A 26,828-nucleotide genomic window follows, 5' to 3' on the forward strand; every position below is an offset into this window, starting at 1 on the left:
ATCTAAAAGGGTTGTAGCGCTATTGATTTATTTACTAATCTATGAAATAGACCGACAACCAACAACAATGCTAAAGATTTTTGTTAGCATATGTCGTCAATTATTCGAAAACTCTCCTAAGTTTGAACATCGCATGATATACTAGTGTAGTTACATTAATGGTAATAATTGTATATGTGTTCGATTTATTATCCTATATGTAGACAGGAAAGTCAGTCACATTACAAACACAAGATTGTACAATGCCTACAGAATTGCCTACTCAAATACGTGTAAACGGGGATGCCGTGGGCGCAATCGGAACAAGTCCATTATAGATGAATGATGAACACCTTGCACCCCAACAATCATCGTACGATATAATAGGCATTCTGATTATTTGTATCGATTTGTTTGAAAACTGAACTGAGTTGTGTACATCTCTTATAGTGCATTGAGTAATTAGAATTGTCTAGAAACGGTGGAAACTTAATTAATAACCGATGTAAGGAACTTAAGCAAAGTACTTATGTTTCAAATTGAAGGCTACAATTTCTAAACATAATAAAGAGAATAAGTAAAAATAATATAAAAGACAAAAAAAGTAGAGTATGACCAGAAAGGGAAGGTTTTTTATGTTGCGTCTTTCCTGCTCTATGTTATTTAACATGTATAAAAATATACATTGCATCAGTCTGGCTTTGACAGGAGTTTTAATGTTACCCTTTTCTACCTATATCCAATAAACCATTTGCAAACGCCGAGAGCTGCATATTTGACCGCATTTTGTACAACAAAGTCAACGACTCGTTTTTATTACGACAGGTTAAACATGGGAGTTCTTACATTCTGTCTATAATACTCTTAAAATTAACCTCCATTAAGACCTTGTGACATATTAAGGTACTAGTATAGTTGTGTAATTGTTAGCGGAAAATCCCTTTTACGAAAATAATCGAAAATTGCTTTAATAATTTACATGGATTAGGGAAAAATTGAATTCGTAATTTAAATATTTCCACCATACAACATGATTTCTGTTCATAACGACTAGTCAACGACCTCAAGTCTACGAGAAAATAACAATAACATCAAACGCGATCACGAGAAAAAACCGACGACTGCGCAGCCGACAGTGTCATTACGACGGACGGTTATGAGTTAGAAATATTTATTTTTCCTTTTAAAAGTTGTTTCAAACTTTTATTTAGGATCCGAAAACTCCTGGACTCTATACCCGATGGGACAATATAATAAAGAAAATGATAAATTAAACAAACATGTTCAATTACATTTTACGTATAAAATAATTGCGTAAAATGTGTATTTAATATCAGATAAAAACAATTACTAGATATTAGTATTTATTTCAATAATTATTTAATTACACATTTTTATTAACGTCTTTTTATATTTTATGGAATATAATTACAGAATTATTATACTAATATTTACCGCAATTAATACTAAAACTCAAATTAAACAGGAATATTTCACAATGTCATTGCTAACGCTAATGACATGTCATTATGAAACAGTTGATTACTAAGCGAATGATTGAATTTACGTATTTCACACCTATTAAAACTCGTTGAATGAACTAAACCGAAGGAATCGAATTGAATGAACCCAATATTACATAGCACCTTATTTCCGGCATATTTTCGATTTGATTGATCAATTTCGATGATCAACTCGGGGGCCGTGATTGGCTACCGAGGGAATATTATCTCTAGATAAAAATAAAGCATTATAATGTAGAGCAAGTTCGGTTTGTGGTTACACTTATTCAAATAAAGTCAATCTTGGCGCAGGCCGTGTGAAAATTTGATAACGAAACTATAGATCGATGGGGCTGCAGAAATCGAGGGGCAATGGCTGCGGTTACAATACGCTTCTGTGGGAAGCAATAACGTGTATGGATTAGCAGACTAAGCCGTGATCTCTCGCCAAATCATTTGACTGATAAATGCTGGTGATAAGCCTACACTTGCTCTTTGGCTTTTAATGGTAAACAAAATACTGCTATGCACGTGTCTAGAGATTTTTCAGTTTCGCTATAAGTATGCTATGCATAATTACTTAATTCGTTTTTAATTTTGTATACCTTAACTGGATAAAGTTAGGGCTGCGCTTAAGTTTTCATTTAATTTTCACAAGATTTATATCCTTTTTATAACATATTTTCATAAGCATTTGCTTGTCCTCATTTTAACATGTGTGATGTTTGAGAGCATAAATAAAATAAAATAAAATGGTTGAGAAATCTATATTCAATAGAACATTTATTTATTCATAAATAAAGCGATGTTCTTCTGTTACCGATGGCTAGTATTTGATGTTTTTACTTAATGTTGACTTCTCTGCACCTGTCGCGCACGTGCAAACGCGCAGACTTACAAACGCTAATAATTCAATCAAAAACAGGTGAAAAATAATATTAAAGTGTTAAGTTTATCTATCAAATGTCTTCATCCCAAAACTACTATTAAACTGTAATAAAGGATATAAAAAGATTTTCAAGGGCATTAAAACTATTAAAATGTATGGTAGGCGGGACCGTGTGGGCTGCAATAAGCTTCCTAGCCGCAAACCACAGCTCCTGGTTCATCGGGACAGTTATCTTCGGCTTATTTTCTATTATCATTCACATTTAATAGTTAACCTTTTACCGTCAACAAATATTAATTAGCTCCAAATTGTAGCTGTCATACTTTTAAATGGCTGTTATACTTTTCTTGGTAGTATTATTTAAGTAATTGATAAAGTATTAATAGCTTTAAATTTCTTTGTACTATACAGTGTATGAAGCGAATCGGAAAATGCGCAATTGTTTTTCAAACTAAAGCGTGATTAGTAATTATAACTTTGCTATAAATATTATATTAAATAGTAAGCCTTTATACAAGTGAAGAACATTTGAAATTCATTTCAGAATCCGCTTAAAACAAAGATTGTTTGTAAATACTATTTTATTAGTCACTGGTAGGAGCATTCTTCATACAATATAATATTCATGCGTCTATTAAGACATGGTTGGTGGACAAAAAATGGTTACCATGGTAACAAGCAGTCCACGTTTCATAATAAGGCTAATTTTGTTTTTAGCGATTACTGCAATCGGACTGCAGTGACATTAGTCAGGCCATCTTTTATTCATCTAATCCCAACTTCCCCCCATCACGAGGACTATTTTCTATTCGCGTTTTATCGCAAATGTAATTTTGTTAGCGCGGTCAATCACTGACCACAGAGAAAAGATCACGGTCGTTGGACACTTCTAATACGGTGAAATAAAATCAATGACGCTACGCGGTAAAGCAAATCATTTTGGAAAGCCTAATCTGTGATATATTTAAGCATTTTGGGTTAGAGTTTTAATAGCTTTATATCGAGCAAGAGATCCTCAATTTAACCTCTTTCCTTATTTTACCCAAGGAACCTCATTTTTCTGTACATGTATTATTCTATTTACATTTATTAAATCAAAATTCTAAATCATTTATTTATATAGACAATGTACACTTATGAACGTTAAAAATGAAATATATAGGAAATGCTTCTAAATTTACATTTACTGTCAGTTCTCAAATCAAGGGCGAACGGAAGAGAAGAACTGGCAATAAACTCTCCGCCACTCTTTTTAATCGCCAAGTTTTTTGTTTTACACAATGTTTGTAAGGAGCTGCAACCATTACACCATGTTCCATATGACATCATAAGAAGCTTCTCCACAAAAGGTATTTTCCGGTTTTGTCATAGACTACAGTTTTTAATTTGCATCGTACTTGGACCATCGTTTATGATCAAACTGTAATTTCCATATCGATTTTGCGCGCACGTTTCTCAAATGGTTGTATTCTTCTCGACTTCAGGTGGCCTAATGTCCCGCATTTGTGGTCGGCGGCAGGATACGCTTGTACCGTAATGAGCAGCACATAACGAAACCTTACAAATAATTCAACCCATTAAAAAACAACCGAATCACGTACTATCCTCCAGAGGAAAACGAGTATCGGATAGCACAAACTCCTTTCTCTTTCGATAACCCTACGTGCGAAAGAGAAGCAATATTAATATTCGATGTTTTCTGATACAATTCGAAGTGTGCATCGGGCTCAATACAATCAATTATTTTACTACGTGCAGCACGGCTACCTTCTGTCGGTAATGTGCTTATGAAAAAAGTTTGAATTACACAGCGTAATTCAAGTTTCGTATCAAATCATGCTTGTAGAACAAAAGCAATTTACGAGAGGTATAATTTGTGAGACAAAAAGACACTTGAAGTTAAGTCCACCATAGGTTCGCTGTGTTTTGTGATGCGCGACTAATTTAATTATCCTTGTGAAAGAACATGAACGCTGCTCTTACAAACGAAGTAGCTTGTTTGATTACCTCAAAGCGAGGAAAACTCTCAAAATTATCGAACTATTTAAGCCAAAAAGAGGCTGTGATCCTTCACTATGGCTTCCTTTTTCCTATCTTTTTCCTTTGTTTTACCTTTTTCCTAACTACAGTTAGATATGGTTATCTTATTTACATTATTAAAAGACTAATTATCCCATGCAGAAACCATATTTGTAGGAAATTGCGCTTGCGCCTTCTCGTACGTGTAGATTCATAAATTTATAATCAATTTGCATTTAATAACTTAGTACTTAAATTATTAATTCAAGTATAAGCAAGTATCCATAGCCAATGATACAGTATCTCCGTAGAGCAGTAGGTATGCCGAGATGTGATAGGTAACACTAGCCTGCATATCGCGTGTTCGACGTATAAAATTACGCGAGCGGCCGGCTGTATCAACGATCGTCAATCGGTCGGATTCATTCCGTGTAACAATACCTCTGTAGGGCCATTCAAGGAGCGCGTGAGAGCTAAGCGATTTAGAGCGATAAGCGATCGAACAATTCTACAGTTGCGTACTAGAAACTTACGTTTTACAACGGAACAGAGATGGACTGCATCTTGTTCAATGCAAATTAGTACTGTACTTCAATATAAATATAATAAAAGCTGAAAAAAGGAGATTAATCTCTTAACTAAAACACTGATGTTTACTTCATCAGAGTGATTACGATTTGACAGAAAGAGATGAATAGGACCAATGTCGTCTTAGTAGTTTTTTTTTTAATAAAAGGCAATAGTTATTTCATACTACCATGTAAGTATCGGCACTTGTTGATAAACAAGAACAACATTTTCTTTAATTATAATTTAATTCATTTTGTCACTAGACTATAAAATGCATAAAATTAATAAAATATAGCATATTTTCACGAAGGGTCTTTATCATGTTTTCAAAACCATATTGATATGGTTTTAAATGTAAACAGACCACAGTTCCTTCCGATAAAATTTGTGGTTGCTTCTGATAAAGTGTTGTGGTTTTTGATTGTCACAAACCTCAGAATTGGCTTATGAATAGAAATTAAGTTGAATAGAACCACTTAATGTATGACCTTTACATACTAATTACGACTTAACCACTTTAATTAAATCGCGGATACTAGATCAATCAAATACCTGTGTTAGATGAAGTCGCACGTGTTATGGCCTACTTCTAATCTCCACAACTTACATTATCCACAGTGAACGTGTCTTAAGAGTCAGGCGCACTCAACCGGACCAAATTACCCTCACCACTTCGTACAAATATTGGTTTGTTTTCTATCATTCATATTTACTGTAAAGCTGTCTTGATTTTTTTAGGCTCTATGATTCGTGTAACAATATATGAACTTAAGAATTACGAATTACGGATACGTAAAATGTATTTTGTCTAATGGAACTTCTGCTATGATTTTATGGCCTTTCAATGATAAAATTTTAGTATAAAAACTAATTTATAACCTAGTAATCTGTGACATAGTGAATGTTCACGTAAAATAACCCACACCTTGTCTGCACTTTTGAGAATTCTATCAGGGTCAGAAACATGACTGCCTTGAACTCTCAATCTCAGATGATTAATTATTACTTAGAATACTTTGTTACTGTAAAACGTTGCGTTTTATATACTTTTTAATTCAAACTCATTAACAAACCATAACAAAATATAATTTCTTTTTTGTCATAAATGCCAGAATTAAATATAATCTGTTATAGCGATTATATTATACCCATTATATATATATATATATAAATTTAATGGGTAAGCAACTTGCTTCAAGTTATATTAAGATAGATTTGGATTATTCTAGGATTCCACTACTATGAGAACCAACCTGCCTACCGATGTATTTCTGAACCAATTCGACTTTCAATTTAATTCTTAAAAGGCCAACAACGCACTTGCGAGCTCTCTGGCAATGTGAGTGTGGGCGGCGGTATATACATATATGTTTTTTTTATATAACGCAAACGAGCCTACGGGACGACCAAAAAGGGCAGTCATCGCAGCCCATAGACACCTATTTTTAGTGGGTGCGTTGACGGCCTTTGAAGAAGGAGTACACTCTAACTATATCCTTCCCCTTTGCCCCAGTTATATATAAAAATCGACCTTATAAAACATTAGCAAATATATCAGTTTAGTTTCCCGGTGCAGCTTTAGTTGCTCAAGGAAAAACGCCAAAATCTTGAAAAGTTATGTATAGCTACAGAACGTATTTTATAGCAGATGAATGCTTATTTTTGGTTAAACAAAAATGTTTTATATTAAAAATGTTCTAGATCAATTTTCATGATGTCTTATCTAGTTTAAACAGAAATAGTTATATAGCCCTGATTATAACTTCACTCATAACATCGCCCGGAGTTTGTTCGGCAATAATCAGTATCTGATTAAATGCTTACAATCTTTTAAGGCTTTTTACACTGCCCCTGTCCAGCCATGGAAAACTTAAGTAGGTTAGTGCATTCCAAAGCGACTACTAGCTTCAAAAACTTTAGTGAAATGAAAATTATAAAATATTGGAAATCGGTACGTCCCCTCGTCCAGGCTACGGCCGTCAAGCGCAGGATGTATCAAATTACTCCGAGTTACAGTGTAAGTGATCAGCAACAAAAACCGTACAAAACAACGATCTTGAAGGGTGAGAATATTATGGGAGCTGAGATTTATACAGCTTCGGAAAAATATGCAGCGGGAGATATTGACCTGGTTTAATTTCATACTTATATTGATGGTATACTAGTATAATCCTAACAATTTGGTATCTATAGAGATATATGGAGTAAATCGTCCTTTAAAAGCAAATACGACAAACTGTTATTCGAGCAGTAATACTTAAGAAAAGCCAGTGGTCAGTACAGGAATCTCCCAAATTCTCAATCAAAAATGTATATTACATAGGTATTTAAAATACAATACAACTGACTTCTTTATTAGCGGTCCCTTGTAGGCGACTCGTATCAACAAAAAAATCAACGCTTTATTAGAGAAACTAACACAAGCCAACGGGTTCTATGCGAAATATCTGCAATAAGTCAGTTCACAATTTCAGCGCCCAGTAAAGGAATCTTCCAAATTCTCTAACAAAAATGTATATTTCATACGTATTTATAGTCCGCGCACAACCGACTTTATGATTAGCGGTATTTTTTTTATTACATAAACTAAGACATACCAAAGGGTTTTATGCGAAATTTTAATATGCTTACAATTTTATTTTAAAAATGCTACAAGAACGTCTGCATATGCCTTGTGACTCCCGCCTATCTCTTATCAGTAAACCACTAATGTTGGCACCGCAAAGTTTGCGCCAACGTGTGAACAAGACCGAGCGTGATCAAAGGAAGCTAATTACCACCCCTAATCAACGCCCTTGATTGGTGGCACCGTATTTGTATTCGACATTCGCTTGACGAGCTATTGTGCATGCATGCCGGAAAAACTATTATTACTTAATTAAAATTGATATTGATTTCAAGGGTCGTTGTTCGAAATATTTGAATTTGTGCAATGATAGGTGAAAGTTGAAATGTATCCGCATTAATTGAATTAACAAATACGTCGTACTTTTTTTTGTAGTGCAGTGAATAATACGTACTACTATTATACTTGTAAAAGCCAGTGGCCCTTCTAGGTCTGGGTCTCAGATTTCTATTTCTGTTTCGACATCATATGTTTTTTCTAATAGGCCTGTAGGATCAAACAATGCCTAAAGACACACGACGTCTTTAGGCAAGGTTTCCTTACGATGTTTTCTCGTACGAGTTGATCGTACAGAATACGTACCTACATCCTCAGGGATGACAGTCGCAAGATGGAGGCACTACGCCAACACTGTTACTTACCATTCCACTAGAAACAAGATTATGATAATGTAACGAATTTAAGTGAGATTTACAAATGAGTTAGTTACCACAAAGTTCAAGCATTGAAATTTCTAAAGTCATACAAAATTATTTTATAAATTATTTTGTTGTTTTACAACTGATTTTTCACTTTTCATTTGTTTTCATCTCAGGATGTTTTGACAGTTGTTTACGCGGGTCGAGGGTGTTAATGTGACATTACCTCTAGGCGGGAGGCTGCGCGGGGAGGGGGGTGGTAATTATCCCACGTCAGCAGCAGGCCTAGGCTTGTCCGTGTCTATGACTGCGTACTACGATGAGTTGAGCGAACCATAATAAATTTATTTTTACCTCACTCCTCTTTAGTAGGAAAATAGTGGCAATTTGAACTATTTTCTTTAATTAATATTTGCATGTTGAATTTTGTGTTTCTGTGCAACTAAACTGTTTTCTCGATATTTAAAAAAAAATTGTTTTCGCCGTAAAAAAAAACTGAATTACTGTTTTACTGAAGAGTATAATAAAATAAAAAATAAAAATAAATCAGTGTCGCTACAACCTTTTTTAGGTGTAGGCCTCAGATTTTTGTATCTGTTTCATGATAATTTGTCAATCTAATAGGCAAGTAGGTGATTACCCTTCTGTGCTTGACACACGCCGGCGACTTTTTGGGTCCAAGGCAAGCTGGTGTCCATGTAGTTTCCTTCACCGTTCGAGCAAATGTTACGCATATACAAAGAAAGTCCATTGGTGCACAGCCGGGAATCGAACTTACGTTCTCAGGGATGAAAGTCGCACGCTGAAAAACACAGCTCTTATAAGTAATAATAATAAAAACTATACATGTTCGCGATTGTCATTTGTTTGTAGGTTGAGTGAAACAATAGGAAGGAAACCACGTCTTAGACACAAAAATCACCAAAGTATATCCGATGAAGGTTCTATAATGAAAAAGTAATAAATTGTTGTAGCACTGAGGTAATGGAAAACACTAATATTCCAATTACGAGTTAACATAATGTTTAATTATCATATAATACCTCTATACTGTTAATATTTACAACAAATCTGGTCAATAATATTCGTTGTTATTAGATAACATCGCATGAAGCCGCGGTTTTTCCGCCATTCTATCGCGAGCATTATTTTACATTACATTTTGTCAGGAACCGCAACCCCAATGCACCAAGCGCTTTTATTTAGACACCTAATTAAATATTTATTAAGTGCATATCTCATTTATACATTAACCCGATTTTAATTTCATGTACCAGCGCACAAAATTAGGAACAGTAATGGTCGGACCGCAAAATGAAGTGGGCTCGTGTTCTACTAGTTGAGTACTCGGTGCACTTCACCAAATTATTATCGAAATGAAGTTTTCAATGCGACTAATGCGAATCGATTTCTCGCTTCTAAATGTTGCCCGTTTCTAATTACCAAGTAGAACCTCTATAAGTCGAACATCAAGGGAGACGCCAAAAAATTCGAGTTATGGAGTTTTCAACTTATGGAGGATTTCGACTTAGGCGGATTTTGATTCGACATAAAGAGTTTGAGGTTTATTCTTATAAATTTTGAGTTAGAGCACTCATGTTAACTGTTGTACTAATTGATGTGTATTGCAGTAGAACCAAACTACTTCTGACAGTATTTAAGTCGAAAACAAATGACTGGCTTAGCTAAATTTCAAAATTGAACACCTGACACAAAGCAAGCAAACACGTGTTTCCATGAGTCATAAATTTATTATTGTATACTCCTAAAATGTTTTCTAAGAAACAATAGTGTACTCACATTGTCGACAAGTTCTTAAAGTCGGTAACTTATTTTTGTTCGAACAATTGAAAAAAAGTGAAAAAATGTGCCAAAATGGCTTGGAGGGACTCGGTGATTATTTCGATTAACAGAGGGTCAAGATTTCAAGTAATGGAGGTTTTGGTGTTTTAAGGGAAGGGAACAAATCATTTTTTCGAGATTTGGAGGTTTTTGACTTATCGAGGTTCGATTTAACGAGGTTCTACTGTATTTTCTTATTGCATACTTTAGGAAATAATGAGTGTATAAAACCCTGAGATGATCGATATTCATTAAGTTATTTCCTGCTTATATTCTAAATCTAATCTAATCTAAATCTTTGTTTCTAATTTATTTTATTATTATTTATTACTTAAGATGTCATGTGGAACATGGTGTAATGGTTGCAGCTTACAAACGTTGTGTAAAACAAAAACTTGGCGATTAAAAAGAGTGGCGGAGAGTTTATTGCCAGTTCCTCTCTTCCATTCTACGCCCCATTTAATGTATATTTCTTTTTTGACGTTCATAAGTGTACCTACTTGAATAAATAATTGTTTACTTGACTTGAGTATTATAAACACTTAATTCATTTTTTAAATGTTGCCAGTTTCTAATTATTTTATATTGGTAGAATTTAGGAAATAATAAGTGTATACAACCCTAAGGTAAACGATATTCATTAAATTATTTCATGCTTATAAACGCATATTTAATTTTTAGAAAAGTGTTCCTAAGTGTTTCGTGTACTATTAGTGCTGTGGTACTAATTGCGACCTTGAATTCTGTAACCTAAATATAATGTAAAGTTTAGTTACTTTATCTACTTACCCACTTCTAACGGATCTTAACTAGTTGTTTCGAGTACCATTTCGTATAGTCAGAATTATTACTAGTAAAATTAAGATAATTATTATTGAGTTAAGACCTACTTAATAAAACACAGCGGAATGCTGTAGAGCGGAAATAAAATGTCGATTAAAGGTTGTGATACATTTGACTAGCAACACGTTATGCTTAATTTAAAATAATCATTAAAACTATATTTGGAGATCAGTGTTATATATGTATCGCTTAATTGGCTGAAAACTCTATTATTATAAATAGAGATAGCGTATCATAATATTCTTTATACATTAATATTATATTAATGTATAAAATATTACTATTAAAGTATACTATATTATGTCGAGCAGACACACTACTGCGCCTGTTTCACATATAATATTGAGTTATCTTAAATGGAGACTGTTTTGTCTTATATATTTATTTACAAATATCACATTTGGACCATATGTCAAAATGACCTTATAATCAATATTAAATAATCGTCCGAAGGCACATTGATACACACTTCGAGTATTTAAATTATGAATAAGATTATCATGTTTTAAGCTTATATATTGAATTATGATGACTGATTTACAAATAATAGCATGAGTGAATTCACGGTAAATAAACGTTAAACGTGACGCATTCCGCATTCAAGACCTACCTATACTCGTACCACATAGTGTTTACGCCATCACACATCTGAAATGATACTATAAGAATCAGACTCTAGCCTTACGAACTGTGTCTCCGGTCAAATTCCTATAAATTTTTATCGTACTCAGAATTGAGTAACTCCCGTAACCGGTACGTAATAATATCGTATTGGACATTGACGCGTTAGATTGCGCCTCTTGACGCTTAATCTTGCCCTAAATATTATAGAGACTTAATAGACGATTAATATTTTTATTTAAAAAATATTGGTTGTTTGTAAAGTAGGTTTACGATCGAGATGTTTACGTGATAACGTCTTATTGGTGATATAAGTTTTTGGGAATTAAGGAATTAATGAAGATAACAATTTTTTCAAATTTTAAATTACATCTATCGTTTTATTCACACTTTTGATGATAAATTTCGGGTGTAAAATGACAAGTTTACTTATTCGACTATGATATACATTTTTCTTCATACATTCACGGAATGACTGGCAGCGCTCGAGATGAGACGGGAGATCGGTCCGTCTCTCTCTCGTTATACCTGCGATCGCGCTCGTGAGGTTTTGGTGTGACACAAGTTTCTGAACATGTCACCCGACTAAAACGATTTTAATTAGTTATCACGTCAAAAAAGAACAATCAAAGCTTACACTTATACTTAATAACTACTTATTTCTAACACAATTCTTACAAACTATATATATATATATAGCTATGATCTAAAAGCGAAATATATAAATGATAAGTTATTGCAAAATTTTGGTGATGTTATCTGGGAATTAAAGAAAAACTTCCACAAAGTAATAAAAAACAGGGTTCTAATTACCGTTGATTTTGGATGACAAAAATCATAAGGAAGTTTAAAAAATAAATAAGTTAATAAATAAATCAAAATCTACTTATGATATAATATAATAAAAACTGTTCTGGGGTTCTCCAGGACCATCCAGCCACGGGACAATACGGAAGAAATGTTATAATGGACTATATGTGTGATATATATTCCTACCTCATAAATTCCTATTTCATAACTCTTAGTTCACAATCGTAGACAGCAAGGCAAAACCAAATACGAAAACCACCAAAAGGTGTACCTACTAGTTTTAAAAATACTCTTATTATATTATTTTTATTTAGATGTTATTATTTTAATACTAAACGATTTTAATTTAGATGACCGAATCGCACAATGTAATGTATGTCTGACTGGTCATGATTTGAATTCTACATGTTATACGGCTTCTCAAACGTAGACTAAAGAGTTAAGTAAAAATTATCGTAACCATGGTAACGAAAACTTTATACCAGCCCAGTGTTTACATCATTACCATATTTTCGGCATTTGTAACCTTGACATCACTTCCGGTCAAAGGTTAAGGCGTTTTTCCTCAAAGCAAAAAGTAAGATCTCAATCTATTTATGGATTTTTCCTCACGTACTGTATTAACATATAGATATATCATAATTAACACGACGCGTTTAATTTTACTAGAATAAAGGAATTGAATGTGGGAATTACCAGTGCGTCACAATAAAACAGGTAAATTATAATTTCAAAATTATCAATTTACAATTCCAATTATAGAATATATAAGTACCAACTGTAAAATGTAAATACATTTATTATAATGTAACATGTGTAGCACACAAAGTTAAATTCAATAATATTTTTTTAAATAGAACGTATGGAATGTGCGTATTAAAAAAGGTAAAATTCTAATTTCAAGAACGTCGGGCGGAGTTTTTCTAGAACCTATTTACGAGAGTGAATTCGTTAAAAAAATGCAAACTTGTGTTTCTATGCTAGATCAAAATTTTGTTTGTTTTTGCTTCACTTTGTTTTCCTTTACCGTATGAGCGAAACATAGATTTAAAACTCCATTTGTGCACAGCCGAGCTTCAAACCGAGATCTCAGTTAAAGAGTAGTACCACTGACTAACACAGCTTTTAAATAATATTATTACTTAAAGAGCCAATATTTTTTTCTTATTAGCATATATGTTACAAAGCTTTGAATAATTTTAATACCAAAACCCTACGTGTCAAAAGGCTCGTATACACGACAAATACGTAGACAAAGAGGCCCAATACGTCCACTACATTTGCATAATGTTTTATCGCCTAACCCCTGACTCAGTTGTCCGTTTGCATAAACTACGGAGTGACGACTTTAAAAAACTTGTTTATTACGAAATGATCGTCAGTGAATTATTGGAATCGGTTAGTCAGACAGGTTATAATCGACGACGGACATAGGCCTATGTATGAACATAATCTAAGTTTTGAAATAAATCGTAAGGCAGAAATTACCATGCTTGAAACGGTGATTAAACTCTAAATTTAAAAAAAAACAATGAGATGACGATTTCTTTTAAGTTAACATTCTGCCTTGCGATTCTGTAACTCACTTTTCGAACTCACATCCTCTGATGTCGGAGGGAGCTTGTAGTTTATTGTTTATCAGAATGCCAAATCGTAAAATGACTGCTTTACGACTGATTTGAGCGCGACCGCCGCTGTGTGACTTCGAAAAGTGAGTTACAGAATCGCAAGACTGGTGTCCTACCTCTTCGGTATATGAAACATTAAGAATAAAAGAAATACAATTTCATACTATCAGAGTGTGTTTGCATACTGATGGGTGAAACAATGAATAAATTCACGTTCAACTGACCCACGAAATTTGTTTGCAAACAGTAGTACCTATGTCTTTATGGGTACGAGAACTACTCGTATTGAAACGATAAATTGGAGTAACTTACTTTGAATAATGTTAACCTTCTTTATTAAATAATATTTACGATTTACAGCTCATTTGCGAACCAAATTACACAAGCTTAGACAGCATACAAATCATTAAATGTCCACCTAAAACTATAAAGGATTATCCATTTGGAAAACAATGCAAAATATACTGTCAAAATATCGATTGTATTCAAAGGTTTGACCTACCTTTCGTTAGCATTGAAGTGTGAATCAGCGGCAATCCCGGCGCGTACGCTGTTCCGTACACGTGACCTCCATATTTAACACCTGTTCATAATTCATAAGTCAAATACTACTACTTACTTCGTTTTATTACCCCGATGGTAAATAGCATAGATTTCTGGAATAAGATTGATCCAAAATGACAAAGGTTTTAAAATTTTTTAATGTTCTATATTTAAAAACCAGCAAGTGTGCCGTTTGTAAGTTGAGCAAGTCTAAGTTTTTTAAAATGTATCAAACATTAAAAACGTTTCTTAAAATTTGTAGCAACCTTAACCATATTTATGGAGTTAAATCTACAGAAAAATAATGTCAAATAATATTTATTATTTGTTATCTACGTAACATTATAAAGAAATGTAAAAACTGTATGGATTTTATTATTACAATTCATAAATTATACAAAGACCTAGTGGAAATACCTGATCGTCTTTAACATTAGATTACTATAACTTTGATAAAAGGTTATAAACCATCTATTATAAAACTAAACTAAAGGCTTAAATATGGTGGAATAATACATAATATAATTGTATAGTCTCTTTATGTATAAGATATTTAAGCGTCATATTTTATTGTTTTGTAAACACTTAAAAGATAAATAAATATTTTATTTTCACATACATAATTTAATTTTACGGAATAGATAATTATTATGGGCCTGTGAATTTTGTTCCTAATGTCGCTTGACATTTACCTCGATGACATCATTATAATGGAAACTTTGTTAGAAAGTGCGGTGCAATTATTGAGTCACATTAGTATTTAATTCCCGAGGGTATTTATTTTGTAAATTGTTCTTGTCTGCATTGAGTTATAAAATGAAATGAAATAGTTTATTCTTGCAAGACATTGTAAAAGTGATTTATATAGTCCAAATCACTTTTACAATGTCTTCCTAAACTAGATGAAGTCGACATTTCCTAACTGACTGCCCTGAGAAGAAATGTCGAAACAAACTCGGGGGTCTTAGTCTCTTTTATAGTCCAGATAATACAATAATAAATTGGTGTAAACATAGTATTTACTGGACTGGTCTTTAGAAGAATGAATCAGATCGATCTGAGCAAGCCTGTGCCAGCAGACGGCAAGCATGCCCCGAATAGCTCATGCAGCTCAACCATTTTTGAGGGAGCTGCACAACCCGGTACACAACAATACCGCCAGTGGCACCATAAAAATATGTGGGGCAACAACTCAGTCTGATCGCCAGCCTAAAATAACTATAGAAGAGAGTTACGAAAGCGGTTCACAAGTTTCTATAAATACACACGAGGAATTTCTAGTTAATCTGACCTTAAAAAGATTTATATATACAATCGGTTTTTCCTAACCTGTGCAATCGAACCTTCAACTATACCGTATAATAAATTTAATTTTTAACTTTCAGAAAATGCTGGCAACATTCTAGGCGCAAGTGAGTGGAATACTGGCTACTCCTCCACCGCGTCAGTGTACCCAAGCTATGCACCCCTGCAACCTCCTTATTATAAACCAGATGCTGCCATTCACATACCTTCTGGTAATAATTTGATTATTAATTCAAAATATACGCACTCTTTATTCCGGTGCTTCCTATAAGGGTAATATTGAGAGTCAACACTTAGCGTGCATAACTCCTGAACATCAAAATCCAATGCGTTTTTTTCATACGGAAATTGTACTTAGCGCCAAAATTCGGCTCTAAGATTCAGAGTTCTAGCACACACGTCTTATAAACCGGAGGGTTCGTTACCCGATTAAGCAATAATTATTATAATAGGCATATAGAACTTGCTTCCAAAAATTATTTAGAAACAGCTAGGATCCTGGCCTTAGGCTTGTTTGTCTATTGTTTGTTCATTTACTGAGTAGTACATCTCTTATAAATGTTTTACCCTATGCTTAACATAAATCATCGTACGTAATTATCGTAAATAAATCTCTAATCTTATCTTAAAATTATCGTATTTTTCTCGTAGGTTGAAACTGCATTAGAGTAAACATAACAACTTCTCGGACAATTCATTATAGCTAGAAATACTCGCAAACGTTTTTAGGTTACTCTTAATTAATCTGTATTATTTATTTTCAGTTTTACCGGAAATTCCTTTGGGTCACACTGACTACACTTGTTTTCAAGGCGGAAACAGTTACGTCAAAGGCAGTCCGAGTGGCACCGGGGGCAGTCTCACAGATCTCAACAACATGTCAACTCAACGCTACGACCCAAACTATTACAACTCATGGCCAAGCAACAGTTACAACTATCAATACAATAACATAAACAACAACCCGTCATGCATACAATCCCATACACCTTACATCAACCCCAACCCTCAAATGATCCTTCCCAACCTCTATTCCACAGTTAATCAAAACCAAATTCACGTACACTTACATAGCTCTACTGATAAATACAATCTAGAACAGTACATACCGAGTGAAATAAAAATAAGTGATATAGACGGTGGTATTTCCATTACAACTGAACTCCCTGGTAGTGGGGAAGCCAGTGGCCTTGTGCAAACTTGCGAGAACGATGACGTCAAACATCAGCTTTATGGCACTAATCAAGAAGTGTGGCGACCATATTGACAGTACGCTTATTATGATGAGAACAATCAACAATCTATTGTACATATTGTGATATAAGTGTGTATATAGACTAAATCAATTAATGTTAAACATTAATTAGATTGTATGTGTTATGTATTCTAATTGTATTAAATTAACATATCACGTTTTGCTGTGTTTTTCATCAAAAATAGTCCCTTGAGTTCAATTATTTACCCTTTCTACGTTTTGTTTACTTTATATCTAAAACTCCACTCCTAATGAGTCAATAAAACCACACAGGTAGGTCACCTGTGTGGTTTTATTGACTCAGTAGAGACCTACTTTATATCTAAAATTCTACTCCTAAGTTACGAAAACCAAGCAGGTTTCCTGAAGACCTCATATCGTTTAATTGAATAAATAATTATAACGGTACTATAACTACCGCTATAGAACTTTGTTAATTGTTTTATAATAGTATAAGATCCCGCTATACAACGACCTTCACCGAGATGCTTATTTAATGAAACGTATTTTATATTTAATTTAATATGTCAATAAATATAATCCATATGGGTTGTCTAGCAAATTTCAGTCCAGAGTATGTTTAATTAATAATTTAAAAAAAATATTTTTTTAAACATTTCACCGGTATGATTATTAGATAAATTCTATACCAATCGAAAGTATGAAGCCCATAGAATATGCAAACTTTATGCTGCCCATTCTTTTCCGGTCACAACTATCGGGTTGCCAGGTATAAACAGGTAAATCTGTACTAGCATTTGCAACGGTCTGTTTATTGAATGAAATTTAAATGAAATTAAAGATTATTTTATTCTGAACACGGTGGTATAGGGTTGGCTGCGAAAAATCAGTCCAGAATTGCGGTTGTCGAATTTTAAAAAGTAAAATATTGCTCCAAGTGAATGTGTGCGACTGAGAGGTCCCAACCGACCATCCCATGCGATAGAAGAGGACACAGCATAGCAGCTGTTTAAAGTCCGCCCACTTAAAGAAAGAGAGTGCGCATGCTATTTGGGCTTGGAAAAGATAAGGATAGCGATGGACTCGTATATACTATGCATCATTTTGGAGTAGTTTATTATTTAAATAGAGAAATAGTTATTTAATTTTTTTTTATCAATTAATTATTTATGAAGTAAAATTAATCTGTGATTGACCAAAGAAGTTTGAATGATAACTAAGTTAGTGTTGGAAATGAAATGAAAGAAAATTGAACTAATTTTTCAATTTTAATTTGTGTTTGAAGAGAAAATATTGTTACGTTTCTGATTTTTTTATTTTAATATATTTTTTTTTATCATGTGATGTCAGAATTATTGATTACCTACTAAGTAATTAATACTAATTTTTGAAGTGCATTCATTTTATTTGACCAATACCCTTGTTTCATTCCTAACTCTATGGACATATAACGGTCTACTATAAAGCCGACCAATCAGCGCTCGAGGTGCGTACCGTTTCACAATTTGACGGCTTCACTTCGATAGATTACAATCTACCGAATAATAATACGTTAAATTGTAAGCAGTACGCAGAGGTTCACAATCTTTCGACAGTTTATAATCTCGCGAGATAGATTACAATCTAACGGTATTTACAATTTTACGTTAACATATTCATCTTTAGTAAAAAAGAAGGTTATAGTGATTCATATATAATACTAGCCAGATTAAAAATATTGATTGAAAAAAATTACAAAAATTACTACATGCAAATTATAAATCTATAAATGTAAACAGAGAAATTGAAATCAATTGAAACTATTGGAAAAAATTCAAAACCCATAAAAGTGAATTTTTTTAATCAGGTTAATCTTGCAAATTTTATTTTTATTATAAGAAGACAAAATAAAAAAACAACAATTAAAAAATTACTTCTATTTATTGTAAAAAATTAAAAATACAATTTTTTTTTAAATTATTCAGAATCCGAGTCATCGGACATAAAACTACGATCTTCAACTTCTGAATCTTCTTCGTCATCACTCTCTGTTTCACTTTTTTCGACAATGTCTTCTATCTTTAAAGGTGTATGATCCCCAATGAATCCTACTGGTTTTAAATATTCATCTAAGAACCATCCGCAGTTCTCAGGCTCAAGTTTCACATATATTTATAGATTTATAATTTGCATGTAGTAATTTTTTTAATTTTTTTCAATCAATATTTTTAATCAGGCTAGTATTATATATGAATCACTATAACCTTCTTTTTTACTAAAGATGTAAATATACTTTAGTGTCACATAAAAAATATACAAAAAAATAATTAATTGATAAAAAAAAATTAAATAACTATTTCTCTATTTAAATAATAAACTACTCCAAAATGATGCATAGTATATACGAGTCCACACATTCACTTGGAGCAATATTTTACTTTTTAAAATTCGACAACCGCAATTCTGGACTGATTTTTCGCAGCCAACCCTATACCACCGTGTTCAGAATAAAATAATCTTTAATTTCATTTAAATTTCATTCAATAAACAGACCGTTGCAAATGCTAGTACAGATTTACCTGTTTATACCTGGCAACCCGATAGTTGTGACCGGAAAAGAATGGGCAGCATAAAGTTTGCATATTCTATGGGCTTCATACTTTCGATTGGTATAGAATTTATCTAATAATCATACCGGTGAAATGTTTAAAAAAATATTTTTTTTAAATTATCAATTAAACATATTCTGGACTGAAATTTGCTAGACAACCCATATGGATTATATTTATTGACATATTAAATTAAATATAAAATACGTTTCATTAAATAAGCATCTCGGTGAAGGTCGTTGTATAGCGGGATCTTAGACCATAAATACTATTTATTACTTAACCTTACAACGAAAGAACTGGAAGAATCGCTAAGATTTGCCGTAATTTGTAAGTATAGTTACTCTAATGATTATTATACAATTCTTTACAATACAATACAAGTTCTTTAATTATATCTCTTATATATTCAACCAATTTCATTACATATTGTCCTATTGCATGGTTAAATTACTATTAATCCTAATAATATTAATTCAAATTCACCGCCAAGAGTGTTACATAGATTGAAATTTAGCGCCAAACGGAATTTTGCATTATCTGTCATTTAAACGCTCCCGTTTTTAGGGGACATAAACTCACTTTTATCACTGAACATATAGCATTGAAGATTCCGATTCTGAATAGAAACTTCTGAGTTTCATTACCGTTCCACGTTAATAGCATATTTGCTCTCGCCGACAACGCTCTTCTTTCTCTCTTTATATCGCCATCATCGTTAAGGTCGGGAGATAGAATGTGACTGAAGTACTTAGTGACTTCTTGTACTCCATAGTTGTTAATAGTGTCCGCCGGTACAAAGCCCTCCTCCCTGACTCAAAAATTGCTGATGCCAAATTGTTATTGTCATCTTTGGGACAGCCAATTCGAATTCTGGTTAGCTCCTTTATCAACTCATTCACTGATGTTATCCAACATCGATGTTTGCTTTTCGATAAATATCGAACATCGATGTTTAACTTTCGATTATGACATCGATGTCAATATTGATGTATTTCTAACATCGATCATCCCTATATGCGCTAAGCAGTACGCAAGCATATTTTAATAAAAGGCATAAAACGCTAGGCATATGTGTAATGTGGGCTGGAAACATCAGATGCTCAAGTTTAAAATTAATCTGTAATCAACATAAGTGTTAAAATTTGATATAAGATACTGGCAACACTTTAGTATGGTTTTAAAATGGCGGCGATGAACTCGAGTTAGAATAGTTATAAGTTATTAATTTACCAAGTAATTCAAGTTCGTGCTAGTTGTAGTGATACAGTTTTTTCAAATAAATATATTTATGTTTAATCAGACTAACAATAATCAGTTTATATTCAAACTGTAAGTATTTCGTATCTGCAGGTGTACCTGTTTATCTACGTCATTCTTGCAGGATTTCGATAGACGCCGATCGCAAACTATTGGTGTTTTAGCATTAATTTGGCTTATTTACTTGCAGTCCAAAGAGCCTCTTAACTCGTTAGTGAGAGTGCGATGTCAGAGGAGTTAGAGAGACATGTCGAGACGGCGAGCGACGCTGCCGCTGGCAGCGGCGTCACAAACGTGGCGCGAGTGTTATTGACCCCTCAGCAGCTCGAGACAGCGACCGCGGAGTCTCTCCGTACCTCGTGGAAAAACCAGGACTCGTATATTGAGCACCTCGAGACATTGAACAAACAGTTGGAAGGTACCTATTTACGAAACGATTACAGTGGCTTGGTAGTGTTAATCGGCAATGCCGTATTGTGAGATTACGTGCAAAAGTTGTTAATCTGTATCGACAATGCTTTAACTAAAATATTAATAGTGATATGACAAAATAATTGTGACTTGCAATGTTACCAAAATATGTATTGTTTGTGGTTACGGGTGTATCTAGGTGTTGTAAGATAACAAGAAAAGAAGGTGTAATCCTGTGTTCCAAGTGAAGTGCTGTGGAAGTGACACCATGTGGGGTATTGGGATGGCTAGTAAAAAGCCTAAAGCCATTGTGATAAATGTTATGAAAAAGTCAAAAGTTTCCAAAGAGCAGTGCCTGATTTCTACAATTATGTATCTACCGGAAAAAGTAAATATGTTTTTTCTTTAATTTTACCTAGATTTAAGTGAAGTTTTATAAAATTTATAATTTAATTCAAAAGAATTGTAATACTTTTTCTGTATAATAATTATGTATGTGTTAAAATGATTGTTTACTACATACACCAAACAAATATAACATTTTATCATAATTATAAATAGATTTCAGTCCAGAAGTATATTTATTTCAAATTCTAAATGAATGAGTCCTCTGTAGAGGACTTATCTAATCTCATCATTAAAGAAAAATAATAGAATTGTATTTTATTTATACTTTGTAGTTGTTCTAGTGCTTATTACTTCTATGTTGTTATAATAATATACAATATATTTAATACATTAACACTCAGTTTGATCTTACCTTAAAATACTTTTTGTTAGATCTTTTCACTTATAATAAATTAAATCATTTGGTATTTGGTATGCATATGGATTACACATGTAAACCCTGACAAAAGCACTAACTTATATTATCTGTTTGGATTTTAAAATATATATATTTATGTAATTACAGAATAAAGTAATTTGTACCAACTATTACAAAAAATATGTAAACGATTCTTATTTATTGATGTATAATAAAAATTTAAATAAGTATTTTGAAAAAAAAATTGTGGGTTGTAGGTAAAGTTTTTTAGAATTTTTAAGTATTTGTTTACTATATTTTACTTGCTCATTTTAATTACTCAATAATTAATTAGTCCTTTTTTACTTGTACCCAAAATAAATGTTAATTTAACATAATCAACAATCTAATCAAATGACAATTATTTATATATGGATGTTAATAAAAGTTGATACTGGAAAAATCCATGCGATAAATATATTCCTTTAAACAAGGTATAAAGGGATAGTGATATGTATATGACTTATGCCCTTGTGACTACTAGAATTCATTATTTATATTATGCTTAACATTTTCCATTACAAATTTGTTAAAGTTATTAATTACTTAATCCTGTTGATGCTTGTTTTTTATTTAATATGTTACAGATTTGGTGTATTTTTGAAAATGTAAATTTATTTTGCAAATCTTAACTGTTTATTCTATTATTGAATCGGGCAATTATGAGTTTGACTTTTAATTGTGCCTATATAAATAATATAATATTTTAATATAGTAATAACAGTATGTCAGATATTATTTCCACTATAAGCTTAATCTTAATTAATCTTTTGAGATATTCTCAACGGATAGTTTTTATTGTAAATGTAATAGGACTTCCTAATTAATTTCCGTCATTTTTATTGTTATGTTTGCAATTGCCTTATATGTGGTTTAAATTGTATGCACTATATAGTATATATTCAGGAAAATGTCCATAAAGAATTGTGAAGCATTAACAAAAATATTTTGTATGTAAAAATACTATGAAAAGCTATTATAATTGCAGTTGTTATCTTAAAATGTATTTCTATTCTATTATTGACTAAATTTCATATGGTACGTAATTTAGTTAAGGTGTTGTCGATCACAACATTGTGACAAGTTGTAAAGCAAAGAAAATTTGAGATATGTATAGCTGTTATTTTTAATTGTATACAAAACCAATCTCTTAATTTTTTATATTTATAATGACAAATTTTTCAGGCAGCTTGGAAAAGGCGAAAGGTGTAGAAGAAAGAATAAGGCAACAATATGCAGAGTCACAACATCGAGAAAAGGTTCTTGTAAGGAGATTAGCTGCTAAAGAACAAGAAATACAAGACTATGTAGTAAGTATATTAATTACTATGTTCAAATTAAAGTGTTAGAACTTCAAGCTGAATTTAATATGTGATGCATCTTGTCCATATGTAATACTTATATTATTAATATGCATATTATGGATTGAAGATAATGAAAGAAGCCCTGGCACTAACCAATAGAGAATATTACATTTCTGTGTATAGAAACAGTAGAAATGTGGATTTTTTATTTTCATTAAAACAATATATAACATACACAATAAAAACATATATAACATATGTTTTTAAGTTTAGGATGTTGATGATAATATACATGCATAATTTGGCTTAATATTATTGTATGTGTTACTAATTTCTGATTGTTTGAAATCATTGGCTATGTTTTTACTCTTGTCTTACTACAATTTATAGCGCACAAACTCATATATGTATTTTAATGCCTCTAGTAGAATAATTCTTAGCACAATTTTTACTAATAATTCTTAAATTGAAAATGATGATGTTTAGGAATTCAACTATTAATGATTTCGCATTAAAGGTATATTGAAACAAAAAATCATTCCTGTTACTTTTTCATCACAGTGCTTTTATTGGTATTGTATTTAAATTTCAGAGTCAAATCACAGAACTCAAATCATCACACGCAAGTTTAAATGGGCGGCCATCGTTATTGGATCCAGCCGTTAACATGCTTATACTAAGGCTTAAGCAAGAGCTAACATCAACTAAAGCTAAACTAGAGGAGACTCAAAATGAATTATCTGCCTGGAAATTTACACCCGACTCAAATACAGGAAAAAAGCTGATGGCAAAATGTCGTCTGTTGCATCAAGAGAATGAAGATCTCGGCCGAATGACTTCTAGTGGTCGGATAGCTAAGTTAGAAGGTGATTTGGCATTGCAGAAAAGTTTTAGTGAAGAAGTTAAAAAGTCACAATCAGGTATGTAAATAGCAATAGTTGTTCCTTTTGTGATATTAAATATAACAGGGCTTCTTAAGTGAAATATTAGACAAAAATTGGTTTTATGCACACCATTTAATTAGGGAGCGTTCAAGTATTACGTCACGCAATTTTTGGAGATTATTGACCCCCCCCCCATTTAAGGCGCCTTAACGTTTTTCTGTACCCAAGTACAGTAAAAATGTTCGTTACCATGAAAGTGTAAAGGTACTGAAAAGTCGAAAATAATATTAACAATAACGGCTTAATTCAATCCCCGCCCCGCATCGTAACTTTGAACAAAAGGACCCCCCAAAATTCGTTACGTAACGCTTGAACGCTCCCTTAGTAATGAAATCTGTTGATAGGATCAACACTAGCATCTTACTCTGTGTGTGCTCCATTTATGTCCCCGGGAATTATACTAAAGTTAACAAGGCCACATTAATATTGTGTATATTTCAAATAATATATGCAAATATGATACCTAATTCTATTAATTAAAATCAAATTTTCAGAAATGGATGAGTTCCTACAAGAATTAGATGAAGATGTGGAAGGTATGCAGAGCACAGTGCTATTCTTGCAACAGGAGTTGCGAGCGACACATGCTACAGTTAATGGAAACCGGCCAAACACACCTGCTGACAAACGAACTTACTCCGGTAGTGAGTGCAGTGACACACCAGTCGGAAAACGGCGCCGCGCCTCTGTGCTTTCTCTAGACTATAATGAAGAAGAAGAACCACTTACAGTGACTAACGGTGAAGCGGACTAGTGATCAAACATTTATCTATGAATTCTCTGAGCGGTCTTTCTTCAAGTGCTATAGACAAAATTCAATTGCATGGCAATTAATTCATCACGTTTTGAGTAAGTGATGTGTAATGTGGAAAGTATTAGTGGACCATTCTGAACAAGATGTGAATTTGACATTGATTTTTATTATTGGAACAAACAGATGACAATTTTGTAATTTATTTATGTAAAGTGCATTAATGTGATAATTTGACTTATATGAGCAATAATAGTTTTTGTTGCCAATGTTACTATGGACGCCTCCATTGGTGAATATTCCTCGTGTTGCAATAACAATGACACTAAGCCTAAGATAAATGATTGCCGAGTTTTTATTGAATTTATGTGATTTTCTAAATAAATGTTTCTATTTTGAAATTAGGATTGAATGTATATATAGAGTTATGTTAATAAACATATGTCATCAGTTAAAGGTTGTTTCATTTTTAATGCTCAATATAATACTTATAACCTTTTTGCATATTGTTAATTTAACCATGATGCCAACATTTTTATTTCAAAAGAAAGCTTTAGTTTAGGCTTTGTTTAATTAAAATGATGTATTATCAGCAATAAACGTTTTTAATTCAATTTTTGTACAAATTCCTTATAACATGAATAGGAGACTTCTTGCCACAAGATAGCCTCATATTAATGCCATGACAGGCCTGAACAAAAGCTGTGTCTGAATAATTATATGTAAATTTATCTTTTTTGTGACTTAGTAAGGCACTAAGCAATTGACATCTGAAAAAACACGAGCAGGTACCAAAAATTCATTCAAGTCTAAAGGTGGGAACTGACCAAAGTTACGAGGTGTAATGTAGCATTCGCATCGAGCATGTTACGCTGTGTTCTAAAATCGGCGTAACATGCTCGCCAAAACTCTGTGCTCCACTTTCGCCGCCAGTGTTCACGAGATGTGATAGTGATAATGTTGATATCTTTCATTCTATTTAATTATTGTTTCATCCAAATTAAGAAGAAGAAAAAATGTTACTGGACATAAAACTTATGTAAAAACACAGGCGTATGAGGTGGTTTGTTATTGATTGCAATATTAAAAACCAAATGATTACTAGACAGTATAAAACCTTTGTACGCAGGTCTCGATTTTGAAGAACTGTTGAATTTAATTGGACCAAAAGTACTTAAAAAAGACACAACTTATAGGAAATCATAATCATGATCACTCGCGACGTGCGACGCGTAATTACTGAACCGCGTAACAGTCAAAGGATTCGCCAAAAAACCGACAGCCGGGTGGAGCACTCAAAGCGAGCAACGAGCGGCTCGTTGCTCGCTGGTTTCCCCGTAACACGACGTACTGACTGCACGAATGCTCGCTGTGTAACATTACATGTTACATTACACCTCGTAACGTTGGTCAGTTCCCACCTTTATACAATAAAACTCAGATATACACAAATAATTTATTAAAATTGCAAGGCACCTTATTACCAACACATCGGTGGGATTTATCACACATTATTTTTGACTAGCAAGTAAAAGCTTACATTATAATTATTTATTATAGTGTGCGTAACAACAACGATCACAGATTGAAAATACCAATCTTTTATTATTCTAACAATTATACTAATTAAAACATTACTAGCCTTACACACACATGAGAACATGCTTCGATATTATTTTAAATTCCTCTTTTACGGCCCATGCCCATAAACTAGCATAAAAAATATTCGATTTA

The 26,828-nt window shown here is 32.7% G+C and overlaps 2 protein-coding genes across 2 annotated transcripts in view; both read left to right on the plus strand.

Annotated features, from left to right (window-relative positions):
- The window catches only part of LOC125063679 (runt-related transcription factor 1-like), a 38,799-nt gene extending 21,569 nt beyond the window's left edge, over positions 1–17,230 (plus strand). Inside the window, exons 5-6 of the mRNA XM_047670248.1 lie at positions 15,896–16,027; positions 16,580–17,230. Of these exons, the coding sequence (XP_047526204.1) occupies positions 15,896–16,027; positions 16,580–17,082 (635 nt within the window). The 3' untranslated portion in view covers positions 17,083–17,230. The remainder of the gene's footprint in view (positions 1–15,895; positions 16,028–16,579) is intronic.
- A 3,562-nt stretch (positions 17,231–20,792) lies between these two features.
- On the plus strand, positions 20,793–25,550 carry LOC125063577 (pre-mRNA-splicing regulator female-lethal(2)D). The gene is made up of 5 exons (XM_047670086.1): positions 20,793–20,951; positions 21,070–21,297; positions 23,281–23,405; positions 23,992–24,319; positions 24,838–25,550. Exons 2-5 carry the CDS (start codon positions 21,105–21,107, stop codon positions 25,095–25,097), a joined length of 906 nt encoding a protein of 301 aa, XP_047526042.1. The 5' UTR covers positions 20,793–20,951; positions 21,070–21,104; the 3' UTR covers positions 25,098–25,550.
- The last annotated feature ends 1,278 nt before the right edge of the window (positions 25,551–26,828 follow it).

This window comes from Pieris napi, chromosome 3 (assembly GCF_905475465.1).
Source record: "Pieris napi chromosome 3, ilPieNapi1.2, whole genome shotgun sequence".
In the NCBI taxonomy this organism is placed as follows: Eukaryota; Metazoa; Arthropoda; class Insecta; order Lepidoptera; family Pieridae; genus Pieris; species Pieris napi.